The sequence below is a fragment of the Enhydra lutris genome, unplaced genomic scaffold, assembly GCF_002288905.1.
Source record: "Enhydra lutris kenyoni isolate GAN:26980312 unplaced genomic scaffold, ASM228890v2 scaffoldscaffold9, whole genome shotgun sequence".
Classification (NCBI taxonomy): domain Eukaryota; kingdom Metazoa; phylum Chordata; class Mammalia; order Carnivora; family Mustelidae; genus Enhydra; species Enhydra lutris.
Genome location: NW_019154093.1, coordinates 56,375,569 through 56,398,340, shown reverse-complemented (window position 1 = coordinate 56,398,340; position 22,772 = coordinate 56,375,569). Strand labels below are relative to the sequence as shown.

General features: G+C 41.3%; 1 protein-coding gene and 1 pseudogene across 5 annotated transcripts in view; one reads left to right on the top strand and one right to left on the bottom strand.

Annotated features, from left to right (window-relative positions):
* LOC111143182 (zinc finger protein 326) overlaps nucleotides 1–7,755 on the bottom strand; it is a 35,462-nt gene extending 27,707 nt beyond the window's left edge. For 3 of the 5 annotated variants that reach the window (XM_022496703.1, XM_022496704.1, XM_022496705.1), the window contains exons 1-2: nucleotides 7,609–7,727; nucleotides 4,975–5,019 (exon numbers count right to left, since the gene is read on the bottom strand). In XM_022496703.1, the coding sequence (XP_022352411.1) occupies nucleotides 4,975–5,019; nucleotides 7,609–7,624 (61 nt within the window). In that variant the 5' untranslated portion in view covers nucleotides 7,625–7,727. Of the gene's footprint in view, nucleotides 1–4,974; nucleotides 5,020–7,608 lie in introns of all 5 variants that reach the window. The other 2 variants (XM_022496709.1, XM_022496708.1) reach the window with 1 other exon arrangement.
* LOC111142919 lies at nucleotides 7,623–18,560 on the top strand (annotated as a pseudogene).
* The last annotated feature ends 4,212 nt before the right edge of the window (nucleotides 18,561–22,772 follow it).

Here is a 22,772-nt window from a genome sequence, read left to right as displayed (position 1 = left end):
ACTAATTCACTCAAAAATAAAACAGACCTAATGTTTTAAATTAAATCTATTCCACTGTGGGAACCTTGGTGGCTCAGTTGGTTAAGCCACTGCCTTCTGCTCAGGTCATGATCCTGAAGTCCCAGGATCTAGTCCCGCATCAGGCTCCCAGCTCCGCAGGGAGTCTGCTTCTCCCTCTGACCTTCTCCCTTCTCCCCCCCTCCCTCTCTCTCTCTCTCAAATAAATAAATAAATAAAATCTTTAAAAAAAATCTATTCCATTGTTTTGATCACTCTATCATACAAATAAGCTCAACAAATGTTACAACTCAGTTACAATTAAATCACAAGGAAGTCACTGAGGAGCATAACGGGAAAAAATATCTGACTTAGGATCAAAAGACTTAGAGTTGTATGACACGAAGTCTTCAATGGGACCACTTTTCACCAAAATCCACATTACTGGCATCCTGCTACAGGCCACAAGCATCTCTCTTACATTACTGCAACAGCCTCCTAACTAGTTTTCCTACTTCCACTTTTCCTCCCTTTCTGTTTATTCTGAAGAAAATAGCCAAAATAATTCTGTTAAAGTCTAAGTTTAAATCATATTAATGCTTAGTAACTTCCAGTGACTTCCCATCTCACTCAAAGTAAAAGCCAAGGCTTTAAATAATCTGTAAGGCCCTATATAGTGGCTCTGAACCAAGGACAATTTTGCCCTCCAGGGGGCATCTGACAATGCCTGAAAGCACTTTTGGTTGTCAAAACCGAAGGGTGGGTGCTGCTCACATCTAGTGCAAAAGCTAAGGATACAGCTAAACAGTCTAAAATGCACAAGACATCCCCCATAAACAGAGAATTATCTAGTCCAAAATGTCAATACTGCCGAAGTTGAGAAATCTTGCCCTATATAATCCAGCCCATCACTTCTTAACTTCATCATCTACTATTCCAAACCCTTACCACTTCTCCAGGTATACTAGGCCCCTTGCTGTCCCTAGAAATACAGTAAGTACACAACCATTTTGGCACCCCTGCCTGGAACGTTCTTCCTCTGTTAACTGTACCTCTCAATCCCTCCATTCTTTCAAGTCTTTATTTCCTACTCTCTCTCTTAGATATAAACAAATTATCTTTGATTTTTCAATGCCTTTGGCTACAACTCTCACTACTCTTAACCTTGTCTTAAGACTGTTCGGCAAGTATCATATGCTCTAGTCAAAACATTCTTAAGTCTAGGGTAGGAGAGGCTGGGTGGCTCAGTTAGTTAAGCATCCAGGTCTTGATCTCAGGATCATGAGTTTAAGCCCCATGCTGGACTCCACACTGGGCATGGAGCCTACTTGGAAAAAACAAAACAAAACAAAACAAAAAAACAAAAAACAAAAAAACTATTCTTCTTAAGTCTCTCTGAACCACAATGCACTCAACTCTACCTTTATTCCTACTTTCCCTCTATCTGGAATGCTCTCTCTTTTTTGTCAGCTATTTATATAAGAAGTTATAATGAAGCAGAAAGGAAACATGGAAACACTGGAAATAAAACTTCCTTCTAAGAAATGATATGGAGGAAATTTGGAACTTGACATATTTTCCAGTACCTTTCACTTCATCTCAGTCACTGAAAAATACAATGCTAACAATTAATTGTATCGTTGCCTTCATTTGATAACTACACATCTTTTATTTTTTAAAGTCTACAGCATTCTCCCTCTAGACAGCCCCATGGCTTGCATCCTCACCTCCTCAAATCTATGCTCAAATGTCACCTCCTTAATAAGACCTTCCCCAACACATACACACACACACACAACCAAACCACCACCACTACCCCCCCTCCCCTCTGTCATTTTTCTCCTAAACAATCATTACCATCTAACATACAACATATGTTACTTCTTTATCTTGTTTACTTTTCATTTCACCCAACTAGCATGCTCCCTCCAAGGGCAAGAATATGGGCTCCTAAAATAGTATCTGATACACAGCATTCACTCAAGAAATATTTGTTAAATGAAGTCAAATTATGTCTCTGGAAATAAGTTCCTCATTTGTAAAATGTAGATAACCTAGACCTCAAAATAATGTCAAATAATGATCTTTAACCAGCACTGCATTCCAAAATCATTCAGAGTACTTTTTTATAACATGCATAACCAGGGACCACTTGTCCAAAATTAAGATTCAAGAGGACTAGGGTATGACCTGAACAGATATACTTTGAAAAACCTCTCCAGGGGAATCTAACAATCACAATGTTGGAACTTACATTAAGAGAAAAAAATGAAAATCATAACATTAGTAAGACATGAATCGAAAAGATATATGTACCCCCATGTTCACTACAGCTTTATTTACAATAGCTAAGATATGGAAACAACCTAAGGCCCCCCTGAAGAATGACTAGATAAAGAAGATGGGTACAGATATACAATGAATAGGACTCAAGCCATAAAAAGGAATGGAATCTTACTATCTGCAACAACATTAATGAACCTTGAGGGCATTATGCTAAGTGAAAGAAGTTACAAAGAAAATCAAAGACTGTATGATTTCACATGTATGTGGAATCTAAACAAACAAAACAAACAAACAAAAACAAGCTTATTGATATAAAGAACAAACTGGTGGTTACTAAAGGGGAGGATGGATTGGGCAAAGGGAATCAAGAGGTACAAATATTCAGCTATAAAAAAGTAAGTCACGGGGATATTACATATAGCATGATGACTGTACATTAAGAGAACAAACTTCTGGCCTGGTATGATTCTGCATTTCAAAGTCCTACATTTAGACATTAAGTCCCAACTCTTTGGTAAACACTACTAGAAAATGAAGCCTTCTATCATTCCAAATATCTCTCTTTGGTAAAAGTATTAGTCCTACTCATTCCAGTTTAAAATCCTGGACCCATTTTATTCGTCCTTCTCAATGTTCTACTCACTACTAGTCAGCTTGCAAGTTCTGCTAATTTTCTCTAGAAACATCTTAATATTTTAAAAAATTATTATTGTTGGGTGCCTTAACTGACTCTGTCAGTCAAGCATCTGTCTTTGGCTCAGGTCATTGTCCTGAGGTTCTGGGATCTAACCCCAACTCAGGCTCCCTGCTCAGCGGGGAGTCTGCTTCTCCCTCTCCTTCTGCCCCTCTCCCCCACTTGTGCTCTCTCCCTCAAGTAAATAAATAAAATCTTTAAATAAAAAATTAATTTTGTCATCTCCCAAGTTCAGGGTCTTTAAATCTTAACAACCAAATTTATGAAATGTTTTTTAGCTAATTTTCTGTTTTAGTTTTTTTTTAAGGTTTTATTTTTAAGTAATCTCTACACCAAACGTGGGGCTTGAACCTACAACCTCATGAGCAAGAGTCACATGCTCTACTGACTGACTGAACCAGCCAGGCACTCCTAACTTTCCAGTTTTCAATCTACCTAAGTATGGATACAAATCAAACTTCCTTTGTTAATTTTATTATGTCACTCTCCTGTTCAAAACGGTATTCTTGGCAACTGGGTGGCTTAGTCGGCTAAGCATCTGCTTTCAACTTGAGTCCTGATCTCTGGGTCCTGGGATGGAGCCCCCCCAATCCACTGGGTTCCCAACTCAGTGGGGAGTCTGCTTCTCCCTCTCCTTTTACCTCTCCCCCCACTTGTGCACACACTCTCTCTCTCTCTCTCTTTCTCTCTCAAATGAATAAATAAAATCTTTAAAAAAACAAAAAACAAAGAAAGAAACTATATTCTTCAGGGGGGCCTGACTGGTTCAGTTGGTAGAGGGTGTAACTCCTGATCTCGGGGCTGTAGGTTCCAGTCCCAGGCTGGATGTAGAGATTACTTAAAAATAAAAGTTAAGGGACGCCTGGGTGGCTCAGTTGGTTGGACGACTGCCTTCCGCTCAGGTCATGATCCCCGAGTCCCGGGATCGAGTCCCGCATCGGGCTCCCAGCTCCATGGGGAGTCTGCTTCTCCCTCTGACCTTCTCCTTGCTCATGCTCTCTCTCACTGTCTCTCTCTCTAATAAATAAATAAATAAAATCTTTTAAAAAAATAAAAATAAAAAAATAAAAGTTAAAAAACAAAACAAAACAAAACTATATTCTCCAACATTCAATATATCCTGACCCCTTCCCAGATCTTGAGCCTTTCTAGCTCACATCAAGTACAAAGTTTCTCTAAACTCTTAGAGATGATACAAAGAAATTAATTGGATAGTAATTATTTTCACAAAACGGCACAGCTTTATTTAGGAATACATTTGCTTCAGTTTTATTTTATGAATATATTATATTCTGTACAACAGTTGAATTTTCCATTTTCTGGCAATCAGGATATTTATTTCCACTCTCGGGTCCTTTTTTAACCTCACTGAATTGTTCCACATTCTTATATGTTATCATCCTGCCTGGCAGAGTCTTAACTTTAATAACTATCAAAATAACATCCAATTGTATTCTGCATACCTCTTCTGATTTTATCTAGTTCTGTAGTCACAATTCTAACGTCACACTCAAGTCAATAAATAATCAGGCTTCTTTATGTGCTCCTCTAGACAGCTCTTTATATACTAACACATTTTGACACATTAAAGCAAATGACCTCAAAAACAAGGTCAAAATGCATTACATTAGAAGGAATGTAAAACCAAGCCAATAATCCACTTAATCTACATTATTCAATACCAAAGCCTCTCCTTCGGCAAAAATAACTCAGCTAGTTTCTTCCTTTTGGAATAAATTAAAGAAATCATAATTCAAATAAAACAAAGAGTCAAACTAATCTGAATAGTCCTAACTTTTTCTGATTCCAAATTCCCTAATTCAAATACTATACATAGTATGACAACATTAACACAGAGCAGTGATACATCAAGAGACAACACAATGACTGAAACAAGGTGGAACTGACTTTTTACATTGTTACTTTATGTGTGTGTAGAGAAAAACTGAAATGCATTCACTTAACATATTTAAGAACAAACGAAAGAGGATACTCACCATTAAAGCCCTGATAAGTATTTCTGCAAGCAGAGTGTGTGTAATCTATGAAGACACATTTAACAGAAAGGAATTAGTACAATATTGGCAAAAATCTGAAATTACATACTCATCTATTCAAATCAAACACAATTTTTAAAAATCTCATTAACTCACTTATCTGTAAAAATGGGGTATAAATAATTACAAATATTTTATATGGGAAAACATAGATCTTTTCCTCTTCACTATCTCCCCAAGAGGCAGGTTTATCATCCAAATTACAATAATGTAGGGACGCCTGGGTGGCTCAGTTGGTTAAGCAGCTGCCTTTGGCTCAGGTCATGATCCCAGCGTCCTGGGATCGAGTCCCACATCGGGCTCCTTGCTCGTCAGGGAGCCTGCTTCTCCCTCTGCCTCTGCCTGCCATTCTGTCTGCCTGTGCTCACTCGCTCTCCCTCTCTCTCTCTGACAAATAAATAAATAAAATCTTTAAAAAAAAAAAATTACAATAATGTAAAAATTAGCTTATAAAACCTAATATATAATAACTGACAAAAGAGGAATCCCGTACTGATATATACAGGGTAACAAAGGGAAGCCAGAGAGATTAAATTATGTATCAACCATTGCAAAAAGGGCCACCTGAGAATTGATTCTATGTAACATATAATTTTTTCAAAGTTAATATAGTTCTTTTACCTATTTGCTAAGGTTTTCAAGATGTTATTGCAGAATGCATATGCACATATGTATATCTGTGCCTATCTATCCAGGATGTGGCATCACCAAAAACCATATTGGCAATTTCCGTCAAAACTGACTTGATAATCGTTAAATTATTTAATTAATTTTACCAATAAATACTAAAAGAAAGGAAATTAATATAGTGATCACTCGGATACAACAGAATCCAGCTACACTACATAGGATTAGATTCAGATATACTGTTAGTCAAATTCCACTCCCAAATATAGCAGGATAGGCAAAGAGGAAGCAAGAGAGAGGGGGAGTATTTTCTCACTGACACTGTTTATAATTTTATTACTGACACTGTTTGGAATTGTAGGCACATGGTGACAATAAAAGCAAACATACTAAGTTTTATTGTTTTTCAATTCTCTACAGAAAATGGATTCTCCAGCGGGGGTGGGGGTGGGGAGGGGGTAGGGTGGGGGCGGGGTGGGGTTGGGGTGGGGGCGGGGAGACACCACTCCCATTGTTCCCTCCCCCCAACTAGGGGCTGCTGCTGTACCTTGGGTGTCATTAAACCTTGGCATGAAAACACAATTATGTTTTGTTTTGTTTTAAGTTTCATTCCTAGCTTTGGCACTCAAATATTCATAGTTTAAAGGTATCTATTATCAAAATCACTCAGTCCAACCAAAACAAAAACATCAGTGCGCTACTCTTAAGAGCTGAACTTCCTATTTGAAAGTAATTTAAAAAGATTCAGAAAAGGGTTATTCTAGTATCCTTTCACATACTTAGATTTGGCAGCTTTAATTCTTTGTGGCATGAAATCAAATCAAAGATCCACAGATCATCTAGTCAGACTCACATGCTGAGATCACACTAACTACAATGTTAAAGAAGATTGGGTTTTGGCTGGGTATGTGACTTACAACTAGTTAGTCGATCTGTTTTATTAGAAACGTCTGGCTACTGAGGATTAAGTCCAGTTTAACCATTCAAACCCTTCTTCCCTCTCCCTAATGCTGACATTAGGGACGCATTCTGACACCGATTCCTATAAAAGTTAGGCAAGTTCCGAAGACAAGGTGAAGACCAAATTAATTTTACTTTGTGAGCCCGTGAAAATGGTTTACAGAACCAGCGTGAGAGACGACTGAAAGGCATTGCTGAAATACAGTTTATTTAAACGGTAAGTCTAACCCAGGCGGCTGGGCACAGTACTGAATTTGAAGGACATGTGAGGCTGTGCCAGAATTCTGACTAACTTAAGTCCCATCCATACACAATCCAGAAGAAAAATGCTTTGGTTCACAGAAGTATTTCAGATTAGGGATTAACGACCAGATAATTCTGGTGAATAGACAACCTAGCTTGCCAACGGGTAACAGCTTATTTCCATTCTGTACAGATATCTACCTGTACTTGTCACTTACAGACGCCCTTTAAACTCAGCTTAAACGAAGCCAAGAAACCTCACTGCGATCGGGCCTCTGAAAATTGCTAAGAAGCCACCGGGTAGAGGATTTACGAAACGGACGAGCTGGGTCGCCGCCCCGTGGGGCGGCCGTGAGTCGAGACGGGGGAAGCCCCACTCTCCTCTCTGCCCGACACCGGGGAGTTGGAGGCGCCGGGGCAATTTCCACGCACCGCGGCCGGGGCCAGTCCGAGGCGCGAGTCTGGGCCCCACTCCCGAGGCCGTGGCGCTTTGGGCGCGCCCTTCCCCGCACCGAGGCCGGCACGGAACTCCCAGGTCTCCGGCGGCAGCGGGCGCCGGGCCGGCGTGACAGGGCGCGCGGGTCCCCACACAGGCCGATTCCGGGCACTGGGCCCGCGGCGGGCGGGCGGCCTCCGGGCCCGCAGAACAAAGCCCACACGGCCATCTTGAGACCGTAAACAGACCCCCGGGGCGGCCACCCGGCCTCCCGCCCGCCGCGGCGACCAGCCAGAAGCTCTGCTTACCGTCCTCGAAGTCCATGGCGGAGGCTCGGGGCTCACGGGCTCGGTGGCGCTGGGCAGAACTGTGGCAGGCGGCGAACACCCGAGACCCGCGGTTCCACACCACCAGTCCGCGCGACCGAAAGCGGCGCTACCGGCCCGGGAGCCGCAGGCCACAGTGAGGCGGAGGGGCGGGGCCGGCCGGCGCTGCCAGCGGCAGCAGCGCGGCCTGCGATTGGTTGGCGCGGGCTGGTGGGCGGACTCTCGGGTGGGGGCGGGAAGCAGGTCGGCTGTCACGCTGCAGGGTGCTGACCCTCTCCGAAAGTCGGAGGAGGAAGGAAGGTGGAAAGAGAAGCGCTGAAGACTGGCTAGGGTCACGGAAAAGCGAACTGGGTGTTCGGGAAATTCTGGCTACGGCCCGCCATGTTTGATCCTGGCAAGAGCGAAAGGATTGGATCGGAATGCCTTCCTCCTGCCCAAACTAATAAACCACGTGTCGACCTTTTGCTTTTTATTGGCTGGTGACGACTGTACAGAAAATGTTAAAGTACTTAACGGGTTTTTTGCCGTGGAGATGCATAAGTGCGGGACGATTTTTTAAAACTTGTGTGAGCCGAGGAGAACCGATTGCTGAATAGGAAATAATTACGGGAATGATCCAAGACAAGTTATTACCAGTTTCTGAATTTTAAGGTGCAAAATAAAAAAGGGGCTGTAAAATTTCAAAGACAGGGAAGATTTGTGACAGAAGTCGCCAAGAGCTTGAAGAATGACCATGCACAAACCCTCACACATATTGATAACGTGTTACTGCCACTTTGGAAGTAGCGTTGGGGAAGTAGGCAAAATTATTCACCCCACAGGGCAATATGGAAAAAAAAAATTGTTCCTTCTGATCCTGCAGTAGCTTAACTCCAGGTTAATTTTTTTTCTTTCTTTTCTTTCTTTCCTTCTTTTTTTTTTCTTTTTCTTTCTTTCTTTTTTTTTTTTTAAGATTTTATTTATTTATTTGACAGAGAGGCAGCTGGAGGGGGAACACAAGCCAGCGAGTGAGAAAGGGAGAAGCAGATCTCCCATTGAAGATGGAGTTGGATGCAGGGTCTATCCCAGGCGGACGCCCAACGACCCAACGACCCAGGCGCCCCTTTCTTTTCTTTTCTTTCTTTCCTTTTTTTTTTTTTTTTTTTTTCTTTTGTAGTAGAGCAAATAGTGCCAACAACGGGTTGATCACAAGATGGGAAACCATGAATCAAAACCATTTTCTCTTCTTTAGGGTCCAATCAGTTGCTGGAACCAAGTTCCATAATAGCAGCCTGTGGAAATAGGACTGGAGAACAAAATTGCAGATACATTATGTGCATTACTATAGCCCCAAACCTTCACAGGGCATTGTTTCTTCCTCATCACTTCCCTTCTCCACCCCGATTGATCCACCCAGTTCTCCAACCTTATTCTCTTCCTTTTTTTTTTCCTCCCTCCTATACATGTTTTCTATTCACCTGAGCTGAACATGTTGAAAACTGAACTCATAATTTTCCTTCTCAAACCTGTTCATCCTCCTCTATTCTTTCATCTCTTTTAGTGGTGTCATGAGCAACCACCCACTAATCCTAGCCGGAAGCCTGCACGATTCATCTCGTCAAGACACAGGCTTCTCCCATCCTCCCTCCCCCATCCACACTGAAGTCTTTCATCTGCTTATTACCTCTTAAAATTTCTTAAACTTGTTCCCTTCTCTCCATTCCCACAGCACTACCTACGGTACCTGCACAACTCTCATTCTCTCCCTCCCACACTATTGCTGTAGCTTCCTAAATCATTTTTCTGCCCATTGGCCTTGACCTTCTCAGGCTTCTCAGGGCTGCAGTGTTCTAAACACAAATCTGAACATGTCATCAAGGGTCTTGTTATGGATTAGGCCAAGGCCAAGCTCCGAAACCTAGAGCATGTGCAGCAGGATCTGGCCACTGCCTAAGCTGCCATCTTCCTCCATTTCTCCCTCCTCCTCTCCCATACTGTCTCCTTTTTGGTGAGCAATTTTAAGTCCCCAAACATCCCTACGCTTCTTCATGCCCCTAAACTTTTACTTACGCTTTTCTAGCTGCTTGTTATACCACCCAGTGAATCCTACTCATTCTCAAAACATAGCTCAGGATTTACTTCCTCTAAGAAATGCTCCCACATCCCAACCCCACACACTAGGCCAGTACTTAAATGATTCACCTAGCAATCTCATTAAAACTCAGATTCACATTCAGTCAGTCTGGGTTGGAGCCAAAGAGTCTGCATTTCTCACAGGTTTCCCAGGAGATGCGGCTGCTGCTGCTGCTGCTGGTCCAACCATACTGGCAGTAGCAAGGCCCTGAGCTAAGCACTGATAGAACACTATCTCCCTTGCATAAAATACTCTGTTTGGCTTTATGTCTATCCACATTAAAAGCCCTTTGAGCTTAGAACCAAGTCTTCTTTGTATCCTAAGTGCTGAGCACATATGTTTATCAAGTCCAAGTGAGCACTCTTGACGTTTTTTACTTTTTTTTTTTTTTTTACATCATGGCAAAGGGATGGTTTCTAACCTGTGGTATTCGGGTCTTGTCATGAGGGTAAGGAATAAATAAGTGGGTCACTATTTGTATTTGTGTATTATTTGCATGTGCGTGCATGCACACACACACACGCACTTCTTTCTTTTCTGAAAGAGAAAACTACTGGTCAAGGAACTCCTCACTCCAGAAGAAATCTGGCCTCAGAACAAATGCTTGGAGAGCCAGAATACACGGATATCTTCTCCCCGTCCTTCCTCTTTCCCAAACAGGAAGTTTCTGACAGAGGTGGCAATACCTGAGTTACCCCACAAGACCTGAGACACCTTGCAATACCTGACAGTCCATCAAGTCATCCCTTAATTTCTGCATCGAACAAATATTGATTGAGTACCAACCATGTGCCAAACATCATTTTCTTCCTTCGTTGTTATCTCTTTCTTATTCTCCAGAAACTATCCAGGCTCCTGGGTCTGTTCCCACTTGCTTAGGCTTAGATTTTTATCCTGAGGGGCCAGTGTTTTGCACAAAGTCTTAGGCCCTTACATTTTCCATTCATTTCGCAACAGGCGGCAGGTTAGTCAACACCAGATCAGCAAAGCCTATTGAAAAAGAGAAGAGACTATGTTTTGTTTTGTTTTGTTTTGTTTAAGTGCAGAGGTTAAAAGGATATGTGGTGTGAGGTCAAGAGAAGCCTGCAGGGAGAAGGAGGCAACGGGGCGGGGGGGGGGGGGGGTACCCCTAAGACCTGATCCTGAGGGAACTGTTAGAGAAGCCCCACCACCTCCTTCCCTAGAACCTGAGAAGAACTGGGTAAGTGGACCCCCTGAGGAACCAGGGGCCTCTGTTCCTCATCTCCTAAGCCCCCACCCACACACCTTCTGCTCCAGCAACACGGAACCATCTGCTGCTCCCCAGACAAGCCATGCATTTTCACAAGCCCCTGCTCACCTTGTTCTCTCCACTTCTATTGCAGTCCCTCTCCTCCTCTGCCATTCTTCAAGGTTCAATAATCACGGGACCTCTTTTTAAACCCCTTCCTTCCATGTCACCTTAATAGCGATTAGCATAGTTGGATTCTTGTAGTGAGTTAGTTATAACCTTGTCTAACTCTTTATTCAGATTCTTTGGAGACCCTCCTTTGTACCCTTTTTAGGTGGCCTATAGGTAGCACATTGGTACTGTGTGTTAAGGAGAGACAACAAAATCACCACTGAAGAAAATACCTAATGAGACTGAAATTAAATGCTCAGAGCTTCATCTGCAAAAAAAAAAAAAAAAAAGCACAGCATCTTATGATTTTATGATTTTGGAGAGTAAGTGACTATAGGGTGACAAAGTCATGATGCTTTCCTGATTTGCTCCAAATAACTCTTTCTTCCTCCCCATGTTCTTTTTTTTTTTTTTTTTAAGATTTTATTTATTTATTTGACAGAGATCACAAGTAGACAGAGAGGCAGGCAGAGAGAGAGAGAGAGAGGGAAGCAGGCTCCCTGCCGAGCAGATAGCCCGATGCGGGACTCGATCCCAGGACCCTGAGATCATGACCTGAGCCGAAGGCAGCGGCTCAACCCACTGAGCCACCCAGGCGTCCTCCTCCCCATGTTCTTTATGGAATTCATAAATACTCAGGGAAGTCAAGAACTGAAAATGACTATCTTAAAGTAAAGCAGCCAAACTTAACATAAACAAAGTAATTCCTACTGTGGGATTTATCAAAGGAGAGCTGGTTACAGAGCCCATGGCAATAGAAAGCTGATGAAAACAGCTGGTGTTGATAGCACTGAATGGTTGTGTTTTATACATAGGACAAGATGATGTCTCTTGATTTTAATATGCAACTTCGCAAAGATGCAGGTGTCTCTCAAAGCTAAAAGGAATAGCAATTAAAATAATAATTAGCTTTTATTAAACCCTATATATTAATAAATGTTTCAAAGCACTTTACATGTGTTAACTCATTTTATCTACCCAAAATGTAGGTAGTACTGTCACCCACTTTACTGATAAGGAAACTGAGACAAGAAAGGTAAAGTTACTTGCCCAAGGTCACACCACTGAGACAGAGAGTAGAGCCAAGATTCAAACGCAAGCAGCCTCGCTCCAGAGCCCACACATGCATCTTGATCATGCTCTGCTGAGCAGCTATTATGTGCCAAATGTTTTGATGGAAGCTTTTACATGCCTTAGTTCTCCTCTTTTAAATAAGCTGGATTATATCCTTTCCAAATGAGGGAAGTTAAAGAGAAAAATTAAGTTGCTTGTCCAAGACTGTACAATGAGCAATTGTTGATTCTATATTCCTGACAAATATTATACAGTCATGCTTAGGTCTATTGTCATATGGAGCCAACCTTGTAGACCCAATGTCATCATCAAGGTGCTCAGGTAAAAAAGAAGAGAGATTTTGCCAATCTACAGATCATCTTGCGTAACAGTACCTAACGCAGTCAAAGAGAGTATGTAGCAAAGAAGGGATCATAACCACTTTAAAGATTCCCCACTTTGTCCTGTGCTTTAGACCTTCCTCAGATTAGAAGAACTCAATTAGTTTCATATGCATTTTCTTTTCCACAAAAGCAAAGTAAAATTCCAAAAGCAAAATTGCTTTTAAAATGTAGCAGTTTGGGGTAACTGGTGGCTCAGTCGGTTAAGGGACCCACTCTTGATTTGGGCTGAGGTCATGATCTCAGGGTCATGAGATCAAGCCCCATGTTGGGCTCCACTCTGGGCATAGAGCCTGCTTAAGATTCTTTCCCTCTCCCTCTACTCCTTTCCCCACCTCTCTCTTTCCCTCCATTAAAAGTAAAATAGAGGGGCACCTGGGTGGCTCAGTGGGTTAAAGCCTTTGCCTTCGGCTCAGATCATGATCCCAGGGTCCTGGAATCGAGCCCCACATCGGGCTCTCTGCTCCGCGGGGAGCCTGCTTCCTCCTCTCTCTCTGCCTGCCTCTCTGCCTGCTTGTGATCCCTGTCTGTCAAATAAACAAATAAAATCTTAAAAAAAAGAAACCTTCAAAATGTAAGCGTTGCCTTTCTTCCTTAGGTATGTATTATAGAAAATATACATTTCTATGAAAATTAGGTTTATTCCCTTCTAGGAGCTCAATTAAATATCTGAGTTATTGCCACTCATTTTATCTTCTTAATGTGTTTAGCCCACCACAAATTTTAATCTTCTGAGTAAATGTAAAGCAAGCTGTCTGTGTCATCTGTCAACTCCACTGATTGCCAGAATTGATTTGGTGGCTCTGCCCTGCTAGGAAGGTGTCCCCTTTCTTCCTGGTTCTGCTACATGTGTCTCTCCCAAAGCTGCGTGCTTCATTGAAGAGAGAGGAGAGCCAGGATCTACATGGAGTCAAGTTCTCCCATTGGACTGTCCAGGACTCAGTAAGTAGATTATCCCACCTGACTGTGACACTCCCACTAGATAATGAGCCACCTGAAGGTGAAGATCTCATCTTTGCGCTAGCACCTGCCTGGCACATGGTAGACTTTAAAATGTTGTTGGATGAATAAGAAGGAAACAGATCCGCAATCAGCTCCTATATTTAAATAACTTCAATTCCATATTAGGGAAACAAATATAAATAAAAAATAAAAACAAACAAAATTCAGCCATGTACACATACAATCTAACCCTTTTCTTAGCCAACAGTTTAGCAGCCGAAAAAGGGCACAGTCCCAGGACACCCAGTAGAGGGCACCACACACCAAATATAGTCAAGGTTTGACAGCAGAAACGGAGCACGTGTCTGTCTATCTAGTTCCTGTTGGTCTGAAGTGTTCTAAAGGGACATGGAGTAGAGAATATTCCTGAGAGCCTCTTTGAAAGTACCCGAATTTCTATTTTGGGTCAATTGTGGATATAAATTCCCCTGTTTGCCTCATTCCAGTATATTTTGTTTTTAGAGATGATCTTTTAAAGCACAGAACAGTGGAAAATGCTTATAATGGCAAACTTGAAAAACAAGATGCAAAATTGTTTATGGAATCTGATAACAGCAATGCCAATAAATTTTTTAATTTTTTAAGATTTTATTTATTTATTTATTTGACAGAGATCACAAGTAAGGGAGGGGGGTGGAGCAGGCTCCCCGCCAAACAGAGAGCCCGACGTGGGGCTTGATCCCAGGACCCCAAGATCACAACCTGAGCCAAAGGCAGAGGCTTAACCCACTGAGCCACCCAGGCGCCCCAGCAATGCCAATAATTTTTTAAAAGACAAAGCATAGAGATAAAACAGAAAGAAAAATGGTAAAACATGAACAGTGATTCTTTCTGTATTCAATTTTTACATACTTACTCTTCTATATTCTCCAAATTTCTTTAGCACTTTTTTAAAAAATCATTTATTTATTTATTTATTGAGTGGGAGGCGGAGGGGCAGAGGGAGAGGGAGACATTCTAAACAGACTCTGCACTGAGCACAGAGCGTAACGCATGGCTTGATCTCATAACCCTGAGATCACAACCTGAGCCAAAACCAAGAAACAGAACAAAACAAAACACTTACCAACTGAGTCACCTGGGTTCCCCTTTAGCACTTTTATAATGTAAAATATGTATTTGATATAATACAAGATGTAACATCTATTTCAATTAGTTCTCCTTAGCCAAATGTTGTATTTCATTTTTCTTGTAGATAAAATTATTGTTGGGGATTAGGGAAGGCACTTTGATTGGCCATTTAAGTCAGTGGTTCTCAAGCCTGGCTCTACTCTAGAATCATCCAAGGCACTTTTAATAAATGCCAGTATTTAGGCTTCACTTTGGAGATTCTTATTTAATGATAAACCTAAAACCATTACCACTGTTGATTTTCAAGATACTTACAAGAGATGCTATTGGAATAAGTTCTCTTCTGTTTCCATAACTTGTACTTATTGAGAAGATGTCAAGTTTAGAAATGGAACTTTAGAGATTGAATAGCCGCACATTAACCAATCGATTCATGTGTCGGAAATGGTGTAACAAATACCTCTGAATTGCGCTGGTACAGACACTTGTACATCTCAGAGCTCTAAAAGCTGGCTTGGTTCCAATATTCCCTATAACTACCCTGCAGCCCTTGGGAGGTAATTAACTAATGACAGTAAAGGGCTTTTCAACTGAAACATGTTGTATAAATGCTAAACACAGGAAACACAGAGGATTTCCACTGGCTGCCAATACTTTTCAACCAGAGGCAGTTGATGCATCTTAAAGCCAATTTCTCTTTTGCAACTGAAATCTTCCTAGTCTTTATTTCAAGGGAAACAAAAGGAGGTGTTTTGTTTTGTTTTGTTTTGTTGTTGTTGTTGTTGTTTTTTAAGGTAATGCCTTTCCTACAAATCAAAGACCTAAGAAGATTACCCCTTTACTTTCTCAGAAGTAAGGTTCCTGCCACAACAAAACCATGGCAGCATGGTTTCTGTGAATGGCTGCTTGGTTTGGATGACCGAGGGTGGGTTAGCAAAAGGGGTCATACTAGGAGATCTAGTACAAGTCCCGGCACCCGCCTACACATCATCTCTGGTTTTAAAGCAAACAATTTGTGCACACGGTAACAAATGTAACAGTATAAAAGAACTTCCAATGAAAAGCAACAGCCTTTCCTCTTCTCCTTGCTTAGCTTGGGTCCCCTTTACAGGTGAAAACTCTGGTGTCATCTGGGGTAAGATCATGTGGCGTTTCCTTCCACTGTACTATTACCTCTCTTCTTACATTACCAACTTTAGTGAATAGCAATTGATTCCACAGTTTGAAAATAAGCATGTATCTCACACTATCCTCTTCCAAATTTCAATAAAATAATAGCTTTTTATTTCCTCTATTAAAACTAAATTTTCATGTTTTCAAATGAGGACTCAAATTTCTATCTCTTTTAATAGAGTATCTGTGCGTTTCCTCTTCTATGAATGGAAGGTATTGTGCCCCTTCCCATGGCTCCACTTCTCTGCTTCTCATTGTTGTCAGTACCACTTTACCACCAGCAAAACTGTTAATATTTACCTTCTGTATTGCAACCACAAAATATTCTTTTTTACTTTGTCTACAGGTTGACTTTAGACGTTAAAAGCCTAGGGGTGCCTTGGTGGCTCAGTCAATTAAGTGTCTGTCTTCAGCTCAGGTCATGATCTGAGGTCCTGGGATTAAGCCCAGCATTGGGTTCCTTGCTCAGCGGGGAGGCCTGCTGCTCCTCCTGCTTGTGCTCTCTCTCTCTGTCAGATAAATAAATAAAATCTTTGGGGGGAAAAAAAAAGAAGTTAAAAGCCTATATACTTTCTTCCAAAGAGTACAGTGTGAATGGGGAGCAGGTAACTTTACACTGGAAATACCTGGCAAACACAGCTACAATCAGGTTATCAAGGTCAATAAGAGTGCTAAGTCAATAAGTCATGTTGATAGGGTGTGCTCTTGGTTTGATGTGACAAAAATGGCTGACCTTTGTGGTGTTCCCTGCAAAACCCACAACCCCAATCTAATCATAAGGAAAACATTAGACAAATTCCAAATGAGGGACTTTCTACAGAATACCTGGCCAGTACTCCTCAGCCTATCGAGGTCATCAGAAACAAAGAGAGCCTGAAAAACTATTATAGCCAAATAGAGCCTGAAGAGACAGGATGACTAAATGCAATAGGAATAGAAGACACTGGGGAAAAACTAAAGAAATCTGATAAAACATGAACTTTAGTAAATGACAATGTATCAATATTCATTCATTGATTAGAACAAATGGATAATACTTACATAAGATGCCAATAATAGGGGTGCCTGGGTGGCTCAGGGATTTGAACTTCTGCCTTCGGCTCAGCTCATGATCTCGAGGTCCTGGAATCAAGCGCTGTGTCAGGCTCTCTGCTCGACAGGGAGCCTGTTTCCCCCTCTCTCTCTGCCTGCTTCTCTGCCTACTTGTGATCTCTGTCTGTCAAATAAATCAATAAAAAAAAAATCTTTAAGATGTTAATAATAGGGGAACTCTCTGCTAGCTTTACATCTTTCTGTAAATCTAAAACTGTTTTAAAAGGTAAAATTCATTAAAATATAAAATAATGGAAACAAGCCAATATACTGTATATATTTTATCATCAATGGGAACATTGTTCAACATTAATATACTAGGATGACATTTTCCACGAACCCAGTGTTATAACCCCTGGGTCTCTCAAATTAGGCTATTTCTAGCATCAAGGTCAAATGGATTGCCTTTTCTTACACTCTGTTAACTGCTTATATTCATGCCTAGATGTAGTTTGCTTCATGTGTGGCCTGTGACTTCATTGTTCAGAATTTGCTTTTTCTCAAGTTTCTAATTGCCATTTTACCTTGTATATTCTAGCCTGTGGTACTTTCTGCCTAATCCGACCATAATCCTCCCCTTTCACTCTTTATCTTTCAGACATTTTTTTTTTTTTTTAAATCTCCGCTCCATTGGCTTCTATCCTTTCCCCTCATACACTTTTCTCCATACCTGTTTATTTTTATTCCAGGGGAGTCTTAGCAGGGAGATAATGCACATAGGCTCACTCTCCTGTCTTGAAAGAGAAGCTTACTTCACCTTTTGTACAGTTCCATCCGCAGTCCTGATGAAGAATGAGCTAGCTGAAATCAGGCTTAAAGAAAGGAAAGTAGCTGCTTCGCAGAGAAAACACCAAATGGATACACTGGTGTTGCAGGGGTAGGGGTGGGGTGAAGAGGCCAGGGCTACAGAGCTGGCAAAGTCAAGACTGAGGACAAGGAAAGGATCACTGTCACTGAGCTGGACCACCTAGTCAAGGACATGAAGATCAAGTTCCTAGAGGAGATCTACCTCTTCTTCTTCCTCATCAAGAAATTTGAGATCACTGACTTTTTTCCTGAGAGGATCCCTCGAGGACGGCATTTTGAAGATGATGCCTGTGCGGAAGCAGCCTTGTGTGGGCCAGCGGACTGGGTTCAAGGCATTTATTGCCATTGGAGATCACAAAAGATACCTCGGGGTGTTAAGTTCTCTGAGGAGGTAGCCATTGCCATCCATGGGGCCATCCGTCACCCCCATGCAGTGAGGCTGGGGGAACAAGGTCAACACTGTCCCACACATGGGGGGAACAAGGTTGGCAAGGCCCATGCTGTCCCATACAAGGTGACCTGTTGCTATGGCTCTGTGCTCGTGGACCTTATCCCTGCCTCCAGCCCCTGTGACCAAGAATCTTCTGACAATGGCCAGTAGTGACAACTGCTACACCCCAGCTGGGGGCTGCATGGCCACCCTGGGCAACTTGGCTGAGGTCATTTTTATGCCAGTTCCAAGACCTACAGCTATCTCACCCCTGAACTCTGGAAAGAGACTGTATGCACCAAGTCTCCCTATCAGGAATTCACATACCATCTTGTATAGAACCACACCAGAGTCTGTGCAGAGGACCCTGGCTCCCACTGTGGCCACCACAGTTTTATACAGGAAAAATAAGGTGGGGTGCATGGGTGGCTCAGTCAGTTAAGCATCTGCCTTCAGTTCAGGTCAGGATTCCAGGACCCTGGAACTGAACCCTGCATCGGGCTCCCTACTCAGCGGGGAATCTGCTTGTCCCTCTATCCCTCCCACCTGCTTGTGATCTCTCTCTCTCTCTCTTTAATAAATAAACCTAAAAAAAAAAAAGAGAAGAAAAGAAAAAGAAAGTGGATTAAAGCCTGTTAAAAAGAAAGGAAGGGGGGAAGGAAGGAAGGAAAAATATCTGGAGTCATACTCTGGCCAATATGTAGTCCTTAAGGAGAAAGCAAGAGTGCATTTGATCAATCAATGACCTTCCTACCATCGGATATTCCTAGAAGCACATTATTCTGACCAATCAGTCCCCATACTTGTTTTTAAAGAAACCTATGAGTTAGAAAAGTGAGTTGTTTTGAAAGGAAAGTGCCTGGATCTTTTAAAACAGATCCCTACGAAAAGCACAAGCTGCTTTGCATTGTCTTGGATGAAGAAAGTTCAAGCTGTACCAAAGAGTTACAGAAGAGAACCCCAGTTGTCAGGTCTTAAAAGGCATTCGAAGATCTTCTAGTTCTAATCCCAACCTTTGATTTTTCAGATGAGGACAAGGGGTACTTCTCTAAGGTCACTTAACCAACAAGTGGAAGCAAGAAGACTAGAAAATGGGTAAGGTCAACCCAAGGAGATTTCTGACCCACATCTCATGCTGAGTGTTGAAGAGCTCTTTTCCACTCACTTCTCTACAATTTCCTCCCCTCCAACCACATCCTTGCAGGAACTCTAAAAAGAGGTATGGAGACAAGGGCAGGATGGAGTAGGAGGATAAGACAGCTGTAGCTGGGAAGGGGTCTGTACTGTTTTTTTCCAGGGATCTACTTGCCTGGCTGGGATCAGTGGACAAAATTACTAACTCTGGGAACTCACTCTTCTCCCTGTACTCCCTCTCTTCTCCAAAACTGCCTGGGAGAGGTAGGTTTGGCTCTAGTTTTTTGACAAAATATGTGCCCCAAACCTGGAAATGAATGATGCTCTTACAGAAGGTAGTAGATGTCCTTTGCACAGAATACCATTCTCCCCAAATTGTTTTATGACCTAAATATTCCCCCAGTTACAAATTATTAAGGGAAGAAAGGTCATAATTTTGTGATATTTAGTTCCGTAATTAATGTAAGACAGAGGAATTTTTTCCAAACCCCTTAATTTTTGTGTTGTTTTTTGCTTCAGGAAACTGAAAAGGAGAAAGGAAAATGTTCATGGTACGCTTGACTTTATTTAATTTTTAAAGCACAAAGGAACAAGGAAGAGGGACTACTGCATGTCCTACAGTTGTCTTCTGCAACTCTGCTTAGACATTTCCACCCAGGACAACCATTAGAATATGTAACTGCAGAGCCTAATAACTGCCATATTCAATCAACCACGCTCATGGCGCTAACATGCTCTATCACCCCTCCTAGCCCCCTGTTGAAAATGCACCACCCCTTCCCAGAAATCAGCTCTGTGAGGCACAGAGACCTCACGACTACATGGCTCCACTAATTTGCATTATTTTTTTCTGAAAATGCAGAAGGACAGCTGTGACTCAGCAAAATTTCTTATTTATGAGAGACAGCCTTCGTCTCCCTTAGCAACTTCTTTCTCTCTAGCCTTCCAGAGTCTTGTTCTTTGAGCTCTACCTTGTCAGAAAGTTAGAAGGTTCAATACCAGAATCTTTGAATTTTTTACTTAAGAATAGTGGCAAGTGTGAGTTTAAAAATGAAGTCTCTACATTGGAAAAATTCATTTTGCAGTTGAAATGAAATATTCAAAAATCTCAAAAAGGTTCACCCTTAAAATCAAATGCCTAAATAAGGGTGAGGAGGCAGCCCTATAAATGCTATTTAAAAATAAAAATATATGGTTGAGAGGTAATGGCTGGTTATTATTGGCCTATAAATAGCATCAAACATGCTATTAATAGAGATTAGGTATTGGTGTTAAAATATATTGGGGGACATGTTGGGAGACTGGGGGAAATCAGAATACAGATTGGGTAGTAAATAATCTTAGAATACAACAGTTGAGTTACACTGCTAAGTTACGATCTACACATAATGCATCTCTTTCAATGCACCAAAGAAAACTCATAGAATGAGTAAAAGGCGGGTGGTAATTAAAGCACACAGGCACAGGGGCACTGGGTGGTACAGTTAAGTTTCGGACTCTTGGTCTCAGCTCAGCTCCTGGTATCAGGGATGTGGGATCGACCCCCGAGTCAGGCTCTGTGCTCAGTGCAGAGTCTGCTTAAGCCTCTCTCTTCCACTGCCCCTCTCACCCTCTCTGAAATAAGTAAGTCATTAAAAAAAATAAAGCATAGGGGCGCCTGGGTGGCTCAGTCAGTTAAAAAAATAAAGCATATAGACACATCTATAGCTGGAGTTTAGATCCTAGCTCTCCGTTCAGTTCAGTGAACTTGAAAAGTTTCTTTATAAAGTGGAAATAACAACAACAACAATAAAAGTGGAAATAAGAATGGTGACCCATTCTTAGGATCATTGTTGTAAGAACTAAATGAAAGAATCCATTTAGCACATACTGCCTGATAGTAGTTAGCACTTGATACAGGCTTTCATTATAACTCTTGACAGACTTTTCTAGAGTGCTCATTTAGGGAAAAGGTATTCTGGTATAAATGGTCAGCAGAGATCTGATGTATTATTTTTTCTCTATATTTCCCAGTTAAGTTTCTTTAAAAGGGGGAAGGGGCTTAAGATGACTTTCAGAGTCACTGCATGAGGACACATAAGTATAGCGAATTCTGTTAGCCAAGGCAATAAAGAAAAGGGATGCTTTGTTTAATCCAATACTCTAATTAACACACAGTTGACAATTACCAAGGAATTGAAATATTTTATGCACTTGGTACAAAAACTGCACTAAGCACTATTTAATCTCATTCTTTTTTGTGGGGTTTTTTTTTTTTTTGACATTTCAAAAAATAATTCATGGACTTTATTAAAATTTCAATATTTTGCTCTTTGGAAAATACTATTAAGAAAAGAAAAAAAGCAAGTCACAGATTGGGAGAATATATTTGCAATGCACACATCTGACAAAGGAGATGTATCTAGAATATAACAGACTCTTATAATGCAGTAATAAGAAGACAATCTGATTTTTTTTTAAATGGGCAACATATTTCAACAGGTGCCTCCTAAAATAAGATATACAAATGGCCAAAAGCTTATGAAAAGATTCTCCATGCCATTCATCACTGGGAAAATAGAAATTAAAGTGATAATGGTGTACTATTATGCAGCCAATACAATGGCTCTACTTAGAAAGACGAACATGTCAAATATTGAGAAAAATGTAGAGTAGCTGGAACTTGGCCACACAGCTAGTAGGAACGTAATCTGGTGCAAACTACTTTGGAAAACAGTCTGGTGGTTTTTTATAAAGTTCATATACAATAGAAATAAAAATATATGTCTACACAAAGACTTCTATACAAATGTTCATAGCAACTCTATTCATAATGGCCCCAAACTGGATAGAATCCACATTTTCACCAGCAGTTGAATAGATAAATGGTGGTATACCCACACAATGGATTAGGACTCAGCAATACTCGGAAATGAACATGAACCACTGATGCAGGCAACTATGTGGATGAATTTCAAAAACATTATGTGAAGTGGAAGAAGACAGACTCAAGGAAGTAGACTCTATCTAATTCCACTTACATGAAATTATAGAAAATGTAAACTACTCTATAGTAACAGAAAGCAGAACAACAGTTGCCTGGGGCCAGGAGAGGGTGACTTCAAGGGGGCAGGAGGAAATTGTGGAGGTGATGGAAACACTGTATCCCTTAGCTGTGGTATGGGTTACATGGGTGGATACTTGTGTCAAAATTCATGGAAGTGTACACTTCTAATGAGTTTGCTTCATTGTATTAAACTATATTTCAATTAAGTTAACTTTAAAAAGAAGCACTAATACAGTTGATTTTTTAAAAGATTTTATTTATGTATTTATTTGACAGAAAGAGATCACAAGTAGGCAATCAGAGAGAAGGGTGGGGAAGCAGGCTCCCCGCTGAGCAGAGAGCCAAATGCAGGGCTTGATCCCAGGACCCCGAGATCATGACCCAAGCTGAAGGCAGAAGCTTAACCCACTGAGCCACCCAGGTGTCCCAATATAGTTGATCTT